Raw genomic sequence first — 13,524 nt, forward strand, 5'->3', positions numbered from 1 at the left:
CCTGTTACTCATTCAGTATGACACATTTTGTCCACTAAGGTCTTGTCAAAATTCCATAAATATTATGTGACACATGGGGAAGAGAGATTTCTATTCTTAATCACTACAGAAGACAATAAACAAGGTCACTAATAGAACATAAGGAGGAAAATGGTGGATGCATGGCAAGATCAAATCTCTTTTCTAAGTCAACCAAGGAACCTGAGGAGAAGGTTAATATGAGAGTAATAGGAAGAAAGAAATGCTATTAAATATAAAAGATTAGGCCTCTCCGACATTTTTCTCCAATAACTCTTGCTATGGTTTGAATGTCTGTCCCCTCCAAAATTCATATTGAAATTTAATTATCATCGTGATGGTATTGAGAGGTGAACATATAAAAGGTGTTTAGGTCATAAGCGTTCCACCCTCATGAATGGACTAATGCAGTTATCTGGGGAAAGGGTTCATGGGAGTGGATTTGTTATCACAGGAGTGAGCTCACCCTCCTTTTGCTCTCTCTCACCCTTTCTTTGCCCTTTTGTCATATAATGCCTTCCACCATGTTAAGACGCAGCAAAAAGGCAACTTGATATTGGACCTCCCAGCCCCCAGAAATGTGAGCCAATAAATTTCTGTCCATTATAAATTACCCATTCTGTGGTATACTGTTATTGCAGCACAAACTGACTAAGAGCCTTCAATGGCCACGAGAGGGGTAGAGAAAGAGGGTTATTAGGTTGATCCAAGATTAAGAGTTAGCAGAATAAATACAAAAGTAAGGAAAATTGGGGTGAAATGATGATGCAATCTGAATTTGCACAACTAGCAGTTACAAATAAAGTTACATTAACAATAATTTAAAACTGTAGTTACCATCGTCCTAATTTGCTTACACAGAACCTTTGACCCTTTCCAAAGTTCCCACCAAATAGTCCTTTCAATCCCATGTTACTTCTAAAATTCACTAGCTCCTGACCTGCCCTCAGTTTCACAGATGTCTCTCATCTACTGCCAGGTATCTACAGAGTGCCTCTGGCTGTCTGGTGTCTGAAGTCAAGCTCTACAATAGCCTGTCATATTTGCTATTTACTGCTCTGGGCATTACTAATGATATAGTGGAGCCCTTACAGTTGCAATCTGGACAATGCCTTTTTTTCCATTTCCCTAGATTTCTCCAAAAAAAAAATCTCTTCAGCTACAACTTGCAGTTCCTCTCTCCATAATATTGGAGCGTAGTTAATGGGATAAGGCTGAGAAACCAAGGGCATACTATTCTCCTCATTTTCCCACCTCAATCATCCATAAGCCATCTTTTCTCCATCACAGACATTTAACTAAAAATCCATGAGTCCTACTAATACTCAAGCCCTTTTATAGTCAAGGTAAAAACTTTACACTGGAAGCTGGAAACTAGGGGATCTTGGCTGAGGTCTAATACAGTAACTCTATAATGTCCCCTTCAGCAACACACTATATTCCTGTACATTGTCCAGTAAATTTTATTAAAAGTAGGACTGGATATTTATAATATTCATTTTAAAGATCCAAGATATTACCATGTTGGTGGGAAGAGATATGACAAAACAGTAGAAACTGTCCAAGGTCCATCAAGAGTGTTTGAGCAGTAAGGAAAGTTATTGGCGAGATTTCCAAGGACGCCTGGCGATGGTTCCTCACAAGAAATGTGTGACCTTCGAGGAATATTGAGTGCACTTCAGGAGTGGTGCCCATTCCAATCACATGCCAATAGACTGATTTCCTGTGGCATCCAATCAGACCTGTAAAGTAGGAACAAGACACCTATGGCTATGAAGTAGAGAATTTGAAATGGAAAACACTTGCTAGGACAGAATGGACAAATTGACTTTAGACACTTTATTGCTACCTTGACTTGTAAACAAATTTATCAAGAACATTGGGCTACTATCAAACCAACAGCTCTTGCCAAGGTCACCAATCACCATCATGCTGCTAAATCCAATGGACATTTTTCAGTCTTTATTTGCACCTGTTGACCATTCATTCGTTTTTAAAACTCTCTCTTCCCTTGGCCTCTGTGCCAACATCTCTCTGGGTTTTTTTCTCCTACTTCTCAGACTGCTCCTTCTTCTGTCTCCCCTCCTGACCTCTTCTGGAACTCCAGGCTCATACAGCCAATCACTTTCTCAACATCTCCACCTAGATATCTCAAAAAACCCACATGTTCAAAACCAAATTTACAATTTTCATCACTTCATTCTCTTCCAGAGTTTTTTATAACAGTGAATGTTATGTTACCATTCTCATCTCCCATATGCAGTTTGACACTGACCAGGGCAATATAATCAATAATAGCTAATATGTATTGAGCACTTGTTTTATGTCAAGCACTGTCCAAAGTATTTTACAAGTTTTAATTCATTCATTCCTCATAACAACCCTATGAATGTAGAAACCATTATCATCCATGTCTTGCAGGAGAGGAAACGGATGCCCAGAGAGGTTAATTAATTTGCTCAGTATTTGAACCCAAGTAGTCATGTGTTCAGATCCCACACTGGTAACAACAAGGGCACAGCTGCCTCCTATTTTGGCTCTAAAAGCTTTCAAATGTATCTATTTTTTCACTGTTACTACTACCACTATCTTAATCCAAGTTACCATTATCTCGTCTGAGCTACTGATAAACTTTTTTTACAGGTCTCCCTATAGCTGGTCATATTCTCCCCTCTAAGACTTTTACCCACAAAGAAACTGGTGTACTATTTCTGCATTCCAGATCTGATTGTAGTATCCGCCAGCCTAAAACCCACTGGAGGCTGTCATTCCACATAGAATAAAGTCCAGACTCTCTACTAAGGACTAGAAGGCCCCAATAGGTTTGATTCCTAATACCTCTAACAGCTTCATCTCACATTGCCTCATTTTCCCAGTTTCAAAGCTAAGTTCAAGGGGTACTTGCTTAGGGAAGCCTTCTCTGATTCCCCAGTCTAGGTCAGATTCCTGTATTATAGGCTTACATAGAATTATGTAATTTTCCTTCAGAGTAATGGTCAGTTTGTAATTTTGCATGTATTATTATGCTTATTTGACTACAATCTGTCTCTCCACTATAAGGTATGTGAGAACAGGAACTTGCATGTTGTCAAAATTAATTTCTTTTTTAATTATAAAATTATGCATGTTTATTATCAAATTATTGAAAAATACAGAAAAGAACTAAGGAGAAAACATCCCCCTCATACTTCATTATTCTCTTGGGTTGCTGAATCTCCCAAATTCCTCTTTTATGTAGTTTCTGGTTTTACTATAGTACACATTCAGTGACTATTAAGGCCCTCTATATATGAAAATGTCTTTTTTCTTCCCCCAAAATTGATTCATAGTTTGACTAAAAATTCTAGGTTCCAAATAATTTTTCCCTTAGATCTTTTACAATATTGCTTAATTATATCGTCAGTCTAATTCCCATTCTTTTGTATGCGTCCTGTTCCTCTCAGAAGAAGCTTTAAGTATCTTCTCTCTGTGCTCTGAAATGCCACAATGATAATTTTGTGTGGGGGTCTTTTTATTTATCCTAATGGGCAATTTAATTTTTTTAACTGTATTACTTTTTATTGACACATAAATAATTGTACAAATTTATGGGTACAATGTGATGTTTCAATACATGTATACATTGTGTAATTATTCAAATCAGGGTAATTATCATATCCATCACCTTAAATGTTTGTCATTTCTTTGTTGTGAGACCATTCAAAATCCTCTCTTCTATTTGAAATATACAATATATTATTGTTGGCTATTGTCACCCTACTGTGCAATAGAGTACCAGAACTTATTCCTTCTATCTTCCTGTAACATTGTACCCATTGACCAACCTCTCCCCATCTCCCACTTCCCCCTTATCTTCCTAGAATCACTAATCTCAACTACTATGAGATCAAATTTTAAAGATTGTACATAGGAGTGAGATCATGGAGTATTTGTCTTTCTGTGCCTGGCTTATTTCACTTAACATAATGTCCTCCAGGCTCATTCACGTTGTTGCAAATGACAGGATTTCATCTTTTTTAAATGGATGAATAGTATTCCATTGTGTATCTATACCACAGTTTCTTTATCCATTCATCCATTGATGGGCATTTAAGTTGATTTTATATCTTGACTATTGTGAATAATGCTGTCATAAACATGGGGATGCAGATGTTTCTTCAACATGCTGATTTCATTTCTTTTTGGTATATACCCAGTAGTGGGATTGCTAGAAAATATGATAGATCTATTTTTAATTTTTGAGGCATCTCTATACCATTATCTCTAATGGCTTAACTAATTTATATTCCCACCAACAGTGTATAAGAGTTTCTTTGTCTCCACATCCTTGCTAGCATTTGTTATTTTGTCTTTTTTATAATAGTCATTCTAACAGTGGTAAGTGATATCTCATTGTAGTTTTGATTTTAATTTTCCTGACGGTTAGTGATGTTGAGCATTTTTCATATACCTGTTGGCCATTTGTATGTCTCTTTTGGAGAAATGTCTATTCAGGTCTTTTGTTCATTTTTAATAGGATTATTTGGATTTTTGCTATTGAGTTGTTTGAGTTCCTTATATATTCTAGATATCAATCCCTTGTCAGATGTATAATCTGCAAATATTTTCTCCCATTCTATAGGTTGTCTCTTCACTCTGCTGATTGTTTCCTTTGCTGTGCAGAAGCTTTCTAGTTTGATGTAATCCAATTTCTTTATTTTTGCTTTTGTTACTCATGATTTTGAGGTCTTGTCTAACAAATTCTTGCCCAAATTGATGTCATGAAATGCTTACACTATGTTTTCTTCTAATAATTTCAGAGTTTCAGGTCTTAAATTTAATTCCTTAATCTATTGTTCTTTTCTTTTCTTTCTTTCTTTCTTTTTTTTTTTTTTTTTTGAGACAGAGTCTCACTCTATTGCCCAGGCTGGAGTGCAATAGCACGATCTAGGCTCACTGCAGCCTCCACCTCTGGGGTTCAAGTGATTCTCCTGCCTCAGCCTCCCAAGTTGCTGGGACTACAGGTGTGCCACCACACCTGGCTAATTTTGTATTTTTAGTAAAGACGGGGTTTCACCATGTTGGCCAGGCCGGTCTCAAACTCCTGACCCCAAGTGATCTGCCTGCCTTGGCCTCCCAAAGTGCTGGGATTACAGGCATGAGCCACTGTGCCTGGCCTATTTGACTTTCATACATGGTGAGAGATACGGGGTCTAGGTTCATTCTTTTGCATATGGATATCCCGTTTTTCCAGCACCATTTATTGAAAAGATTGTTCTTTACTCATCATATGTTCTTGCCAACTTCGTAGAAAATCAGTTGGCTTTAAATGTTTGGGTGTATTTCTGGGCTTTCTATTTTGTTCTATTGGTCTATATGTCTGTTTTTATGTCAACACAATGCTGTTTTGGTTACTATAACTTTGTAGTATAATTTGAAATCAGGTAGTGTGATGCCTCCAGGTTTATTCTTTTTGCTCAAGACTTCTTTGGCTCTTTGGGATTTTTTGTGGTTCCACACAAATCTTAGGATTGTTTTTCTATTTCTGTGAAGAATGACATTGGAATTTTGATAGGAATTGCATTGAATCTGTAGATTGCTTTGGCTTTAATAATATTAATTCTTCAATCCATGAACATGCAATATCTTTCCATTTATTTGTGTCTTATTCAATTTCTTTCATCAATATTTTATAGTTTTCATTATAGAGATCTTTCACTTCCTTGGTTAATTTATTTCTGGACATTTTTTGTAGCTATTGTAAACGTGATTGCTTTCTTGATTGCTTTTTCAGATTGTTCACTGTTGGCATATAGACATGCTATCAATTATTGTATGTTGATTTTGTAGACTACAAGTTTACTACATTCATTTATTAGCTCTAACAGTTTTTTGGTGTAGTTTTGGCGGTTTTCTATATATAAGATCATGTCATCTGCAAACAGGGACAATTTGTTTTGTTTGTTTTTGTTTTTGTTTCGAGACAGTGATTCACTCTGTTGCCCAGGCTGCAGTGCAGTGGTGCGATCTTGGCTCACCACAAGTTCCGCCTCTGGGGTTCTAGTGATTCTCCTGCTTCAGCCTCTCGAGTAGCTGGGACTACAGGAGCGCACCACCATGTCTGGCTAGCATGTGTGTGTGTGTGTGTGTGTGTGTGTGTGTGTGTGTGTATTTTTAGTAGAGATGGGGTTTCACCACATTGCCAGGCTGGTCTCGAACTCTGGACATCAAGTGATCTGCCCGCCTTGGCCTCCCAAAGTTCTGGGATTACAGGCATAAGCCATTGAGCCTGGCCAGACAGGGACAATTTGACTTCCTTCTTTCCAATTTGGATGTCTTGCCTAATTGCTCTGGCTAGGACTTCCAGTACTGTGTTGAATAGAAGTGGTGAGGGTGGATATGCTTGTCTTATTCCAGTTCTTAAAGGAAAAGCTTTCAACTTTTCCCCACTCAGTTTCATCTTGTTTGCAGGTTTATCATATAGGTATGCTCCTTCTATACTTTGTTGAGAGTTTTTATCATGAAGGGATATTGAATTTTGTCAAATGCCTTTACTGTGTCTATTAAAATGATAATATAATTTTTGTCCTTCATTCTTAATTTGCATATGTTAAACCATCCTTACATCACTGGGATAAATCCCACCTGATCATGGTAAATGATCTTTTAATGTGCTGTTGAATTCTATTTCTAGTATTTTGTTGAGGATATTGGCCTGTAGTTGTTTGTTGTTATTGTGCTTTTGTCTGGTTTTGGGATCAGGATAATGATCATTATCCTCCTAAAATAATTTTGGAAGAGTTTCTTCCTTTTCAATTTTTTGAATAGTTTGTGAAGAATTGGTATTAGTTCTTTAGATGTTTGGTAGAATTCAGCAGTGAAGCCATCGGGTACTGAACTTTTCTTTGATGGGAGACTTTTTATTTTTGCTTCAATCTTGTTGCTCATTGTTGATTTGTTCAAAATTTCCATTTTTTTCTTGATTCAACCTTGGTAGGTTGTATGTGTCCAGGAATTTATCCATTTTTTCTAGGCTTTTCAATTTGTTGGCTTATAGTTGTTCATAGTAGTTTCTTACAATTCTTTGTATTTCTGTGTTATCAGTTGTAATGTCTCCTTTTTCATGTCTGATTTATTTCTGTTTTTCTTCTTTATTATCACTTAGTCTGGCTAAAAGTTTATTGACTTTTTTTATCCTTTCAAAGAACTAACTAACTCATTATACTGATCTTTTGTATTTTTTAGTTTCTATTTTGATTATTTGTGCTCTCATCTGTATTCATTCATTTCTTCTAATAATTTGGGGTTTTGTTTGTTCTTGTTTTTCTAGTTCCATGAGATGCATCATTAGGTTGTTTATTTGAGATTTTTTTTGATGTAGGCATTTATTGCTATAAACTTTTCTTTAAGGACTACTTTTGCTGTATCCCATACATTTTGGCATGTTATGTTTCCATTTTCATTTGTTTCAAGAAATTTTTTAACTTCTCCTTTAATTTCTTCATTGACCCATTGTTTGTTTAGGGGCATGTTCTTTAATTTCCATGTATTTGTACAGTTGTTCCTCCTGTTGTTGATTTATAGTTTTATTCCATTATTGGCAGGAAAAAAATACTTCATTTCAAAAAAGTTAGTTAAGACTTGCTTTGTGGCCTAATGTATAATCTCCTGGAGAATGTTCCACGTGCAGTTGAGAAGAATGTGAACTGTGTAGCTGTTGGATGGAATGTTCCGTAAATGTCTGTTTGCTCTATTTGGTCTACAGTGCAGTTCAAGTCCAGTGTTTCTTTGTTGATATTTTGTCTGGATGATCTGTCCATTGGTGAAAGTGGGGTGTTAAAGTTTTCTACTATTATTTCATTGCTGTCTTCATTTCCCCCTTGGTCTATTAATGTTTGCTTTATATTAGGTTGGTGCAAAAGTAATTGTAGTTTTTGCCCTTACTTTTAATGAGACTAGAAAATACAAAGATCAAACATTAATATATTTAGGTGCTCCAATGTTGGGTGTATACATATTTATGCTTGTTACATTCTCCTGTTGTATTAACTTCTTTACTATTATATAATGGCCTTGTTTGTCAATTTTTTTTTGATGGATTCTCGCTGTGTGCCCAGGCTGGAGTGCAGTGGTGCAATGTCGGCTCACTGCAAGCTCCACCTCCCGGGTTCATGCCATTCTCCTGCCTCAGCCTCCCGAGTAGCTGGGACTACAGGCACCTGCCACCATGCTTGGTTAATTTTTGTATTTTTAGTAGAGATGGAGTTTCGCCATTTGGCCAGGCTGGTCTCGAACTCCTGACTTCAGGTGATCCACCCGCCTCAGCCTCCCAAAGTGCTGAAATTACAGGCATGAGCCACCACGTCTGGCTGTTTGTCTCTTTTTATAGTTTTTGACTTGAAGTCTATTTTATCAGATATAAGTATAGCTATTCCTGCTTTCTTTTTGTTTACATGTGCATGGAATATCTGTTTCTATCCCTTCGCTTTCAGTCTATGTGTGTCCTTACAGGTAAAGTCTTTCTCTTAGGCAGTATGTAGTTAGATCTTTTTTTAAAAAAAAATTCATTCAGCCACTCTATGTCTTTTTTTTTATTTTTTAATTTATTATTATTTTTTATTATACTTTAAGTTTTAGGGTACATGTGCACATTGTGCAGGTTAGTTACATATGTATACATGTGCCATGCTGGTGCACTGCACCCACTAACTCGTCATCTAGCATTAGGTATATCTCCCAATGCTATCCCTCCCCCCTCCCCCCACCCCACAACAGTTCCCAGAGTGTGATATTCCCCTTCCTGTGTCCATGTGATCTCATTGTTCAATTCCCACCTATGAGTGAGAATATGCGGTCCAAATGTCCAACAATGATAGACTGGATTAAGAAAATGTGGCACATATACACCATGGAATACTATGCAGCCATAAAAAATGATGAGTTCATGTCCTTTGTAGGGACATGGAGGAAACTGGAAATCATCATTCTCAGTAAACTATCGCAAGAACAAAAAACCAAACACTCTATGTCTTTTAGTTGGAGAATTTAACCCATTTGTATTCAAGGTAATTTTTGATAGGTAAGAACTTGGTAGTGCCATATTTTTACTTGTTTTCTAGTTGTTGTGTAGATCCTTTGTTCCTTTCTTCCTCTGTTAATCTCTTCCCTTGTGGTTAAGTGATTCTTCTATCAGTATGTTTTAATCCCTTGCTTTTTATTTTTAGTGTATCTATTATAAAAATTTTTGCTTTGTAATTACCATGAGGCTTACACAGAATACCTTATAGTTATAACAAGTTAGTTTGAACTGATAACAACTTAATTTTGATTGCAAGAAAATTTAAAAAAAAATCTACTCCCAAATTTTGTGTTTTTGATGTCATCATTTACATCTTTTAATATTGCTTATTCTTTAACAGGTTATGGTAATTATTTTTATCTGTTTTGTTTTTTAATCTTCCTACTAAGGATATAAGTGATTTATGTTCTACAATTACCATGTTAGAGAATTCTGAATTTGTCGGGATACTTACTTTTACCTGTGGGTTTTATACCTTCAGATGTTTTCATGTTACACATTAGGACCTTTTTCTTTCAGTTTGAAAAACTCCCTTTAGCATTTCCTGTAAAGCAGATCAGGTTGCAATGAATTTCCTCAGTTTTTTTTTTGTCTGAAAATATTTTTCTCTCTCTTTCATTTATGAAGGATAATTTTGCTGTGTACAGTATCCTTGGCTGGCAGGTGTTTTTTTTTTCTCTCTCTCTCTCTCATTCTCTCCTGGCTTGTAAAGTTTCTGCTGAGAAATTCACAGTTAGTCTGATAGCGGCTCCTTTACAGGTGACTATATGCTTTTCTCTTGCTGTTTTTAAATTTTTTTCTTTGACTTTTGATAGTTTGACTATAATGTGCCCTGGAGAAGACCTTTTTTCATTGTATTTATTTGGGTATTTTTGAGCCTTATCTAGATGTCTAAATCTCTTGGTAGACTTGGCAATTTTTCATCTAATATTTCATTAAATAGGCTTTCTAACCTCTTCATTTTCTCTTTGCCTTCTGGGACACTGAAGAGTCAAATATTTGGTCACTTTATAGTGCCTAATATGTCATGAAATCTTTGCTCATTTTTTAAAATTCTTTTTTCTTTATTTTTGTCTGATTGGGTTATTTCAAAAGATCTGTATTTCAGTTCTGATACTCTTCTGCTTGGTCCGGTCTATTGTTGAACCTTTCAAATGTATTTTGTATTTCATTCAATGAATTCTTTGGTTCCAGAATTTTTGTTTGGTTCTTTTTTGATATCTATCTCTTGGGTAAATTTCTCTTTCATAGCCTCAATTGTTTTTCTGTGTTCTTTGTATTTTTTTCAGAATTCTCTTGTATCTCACTGAGTTTATTTAGTATCAAAATTTGGAATTATTTTTCCAGGATTTCATAAATTTTTAAAGAGATGTTGGCCAGTTTACTTAAAAACCAAAGGTCACATATACTGTTTTGCTTGTAAACTATGATTTTTTTATTTTGTGGATACATAGTAGGTGTATATATTTATGGAACACATGAGATGTTTTGATACAGGCATGTGATGTGAAACAAACACATCATGGAGAATGAGGTATGTATACCCTCAAGCACTTATCCTTTGAGTTATTAACAATCCAATTACACTCTCTATTTTAAAATGTACAATTAAGTTATTATTAACTATAGTCACCATGTTGTGCTATCAAATAGCAGGTCTTATTCATTCTTTCTATTTTTTTGTACCCATCTTAAATTTTTTTTATTTGGATCTCTTGCTACAGAATTATTGTGCTCCTTTGGAGTGTCATAGTTCCTTGATTTTTCATGTTTCCTGTGTCCTTACATTGATATCTGCACATCTGGTGTAATAATCACTTTTTCCAATTTTTAAAATTTGCTTTTGTAGGAAAGAACTTTTTCCTGAAGATGTATCTGTGGTGTTGCTTGGGTAGAGCACTTCGGTTTTGATTCTCGGTGAATGTAGTAGCCTCTGTATAAGATTCTAAACAGCATCAGTGATATTTGTGATTTCTCAGTGGCTTAGGGTGTGGTTATTAGTGGAGGCTGTGGTGAAGTTTTTCTGAGAACTGGGATGCCAGGTAGGCCTGTCTTCAGGCCCCAATGGTGGCAGCAGTGGGCTGAGTGTGCTTGTCTTTGGTGTACCATGGTGGCATATGATTGCACTGGTTTTAGGTCCAGGCATGTTGATTTGTGGGCCTCCAAGTGGTTTACTTGGGTGCCAGAAGTGGTATTGATGGATCACGTGGGTGGGTGGGTTCTCAAGTTCCTGGGCAGCAAAGTGGCATGGTTGATGGCAATCATAGCAATGAAACAACCTGAATCTCAAGTGGTCTGTGCTGGCGTTGGTTGTGGCTGCTATGGATTTCATGGCCAGTCTCCAGACCCTCAAGTGGTGCATGCAGTGAGTGCTAACTGTGGCAGTAGTGGCAGGTTGAGTGGGCCTGACCTCAGACCCCAGGAGGTGCTCAGGTGCCACCAGTGGTGGACAGGGCTAAGTGATCCCTAGGCCCCTGGATGATATGCTTGGGTACTGGGGGCAGGTAGAGCTGGGCTACGTGAACCTGCCCTCAGGCTCCTTGGTGGTGTGTGAGGTGCTGGCTGTGCTATGCAGGGGTGGGGTGATACCGAGGTCACTAGCAAAATGCTCAGGTTGGGGTGCAGCAGTAGCTGTGCTATAGCCCTGCTCTTGGTGAAGGTGGGGTTGCTTTCTCAGGGAGTAGCTGTAGGCAGGTAGCTTGGGAGCACAAGGTTCACTAGTGTTTTGGCCCCACAGCAGCCTGCAGCAGCAGTGGTTGTAGGTAGTGGAATTTGTTCTTGGAATATGTGAAAATGCATGGGCACTCCTCTGCTGGGTGGGGCAGGATCACTGCTCAGGGCTCCTGCCTAAGTCACGGCCATCATAGCAGGGCAGGATGTGTGGGCTGTGCTCTCAAAATGGTGCTGTGCTGCAGCTGCTTGGGAGAATTGCAGAATCCAGCGTGAGCTCTCTGTTGCAATGCCTTCACACGGTCTTTAGGCAACTCCTATGCTAGTCTCTGTGCTGTCAAGGAATAAGGCGCTCTCCTGTGGCTAGGATTGCAAGAGTCCTTGGTGAAAATGAGGAACACTAAGGGTCTCTTACCTTTTTCCCACATTAGGAAGCTGTTCCAGACTCCCAGCCAATCCCAGGCAAACAGGCCTTATTTCTCTCTCCTCCCTTGCTTTCAATGCTTCCTGTCACTGCTCTGTTGAATTCCAGTGTTCTCTCTTAGATGACCTATTCAAAGTATAATTATCTACTTGCTACTTTGGTTCCTCTCCATGGAAGGGATGAACACTAGATGCATCTAGTCAACCATCCTGAAGCCCCTCCTGATTGTATTTTTGGATAACCTGTCTTTGAGCTTGCTGATCCTTTCTTCTGCCTGATCAATTCTGTTGCTGATGTCTTGTATTGCATGTGTCATTTTTTATTATACTTTTCAGTTCCAGGATTTCTCTCTGACTTTTTTTATTCCTTCAATTTCTCTGTTAAATTTCTTTGATAAACTTCTGAATTGTTTCTCTGTGTTTTATAAAAGTTTGTTGAGTTTTCTTAAAATAGCTATTTTGAATTCTTTGTCTACCAGATCATTCACCTGCATGTCTTTAGGATTAGTCACTGGCACGATTTTTTGTTCATTTGTTGAGGCCGTCTTTCTTAGGCTATTCTTATTCTTTGCAGATGTGCATCCCTGTCTACACATTGAAGAATTAGGTATTTATTCTCATGTTCACAGTCTGGGTTTGTTTGTGACTGCTCTATTTCAGTGAGCTCGTTTAGAAATTGAGTGGGGCTGAGTGTGGTGGCTCATACTTGTAATCTAGCACTTTAGGAGGCTGAGGCTGGAGGATTGCTTTAGGTCAGGAGTTCGAGACCCAGCCTGAGCAACATAGCAATACCCCAATCTCCCCCCCCCCAACAAAACCCGAAAATTTAGCCAATAGTGGCACACACCTGTAGTCCCACTCTGGAGGCTGAGGTGGGAAGACCGCGTGAGCCCAGCCAGGAGTTCAAGACTGCAGTAATCTATGATCGCACCACTGCACTCCAACCTAGGCAACAGAGACCATATCAAAAAGAAAGTGAAAGGACTGGCTGTTGTATTTCCTTTTAGCACGAGAGGGCGCCCTGAGCCCAGGTTAGACGCAAGTCTCATGCTGGCTCTGCTACTAATTAGTGGAGATCCACAGAGGGCACCCAGGCCATACGGGAGAGTATTCCGGTGTAAAAACCGTGGGTCCATGGTGACTTTCCGCCTGTGGTACTGCAGTGGCTTGCGGGTGGGGTCTCAGTCATAAAGAACCAATCCCCTTTATGTGCAACTATGGTTTTACTCGTCTTTGCAGTCCAAAAGGGCTTCACAGTCTTGCTCATGGGTTCGGGTTTTCTTAACTCTTCTGAAGGTAATTTCACGCATCGAGTTGTTACCTTGATGTTTCTGTGAGGAGATTATTGCTGAAGA

At 38.1% G+C, this 13,524-nt stretch overlaps 1 protein-coding gene across 6 annotated transcripts in view; it reads right to left on the minus strand.

The window, feature by feature from the left end:
• The window catches only part of F8 (coagulation factor VIII), a 189,326-nt gene that overhangs the window by 131,162 nt on the left and 44,640 nt on the right, over nucleotides 1-13,524 (minus strand). For all 6 annotated transcript variants that reach the window (XM_016944624.3, XM_003317789.6, XM_063804695.1 and 3 more), the window contains one exon: nucleotides 1,539-1,760. In XM_016944624.3, coding sequence (XP_016800113.1) covers nucleotides 1,539-1,760 — 222 coding nt within the window. The remainder of the gene's footprint in view (nucleotides 1-1,538; nucleotides 1,761-13,524) is intronic.

Source organism: Pan troglodytes, chromosome X (genome assembly GCF_028858775.2).
Source record: "Pan troglodytes isolate AG18354 chromosome X, NHGRI_mPanTro3-v2.0_pri, whole genome shotgun sequence".
NCBI classification, from domain to species: Eukaryota; Metazoa; Chordata; class Mammalia; order Primates; family Hominidae; genus Pan; species Pan troglodytes.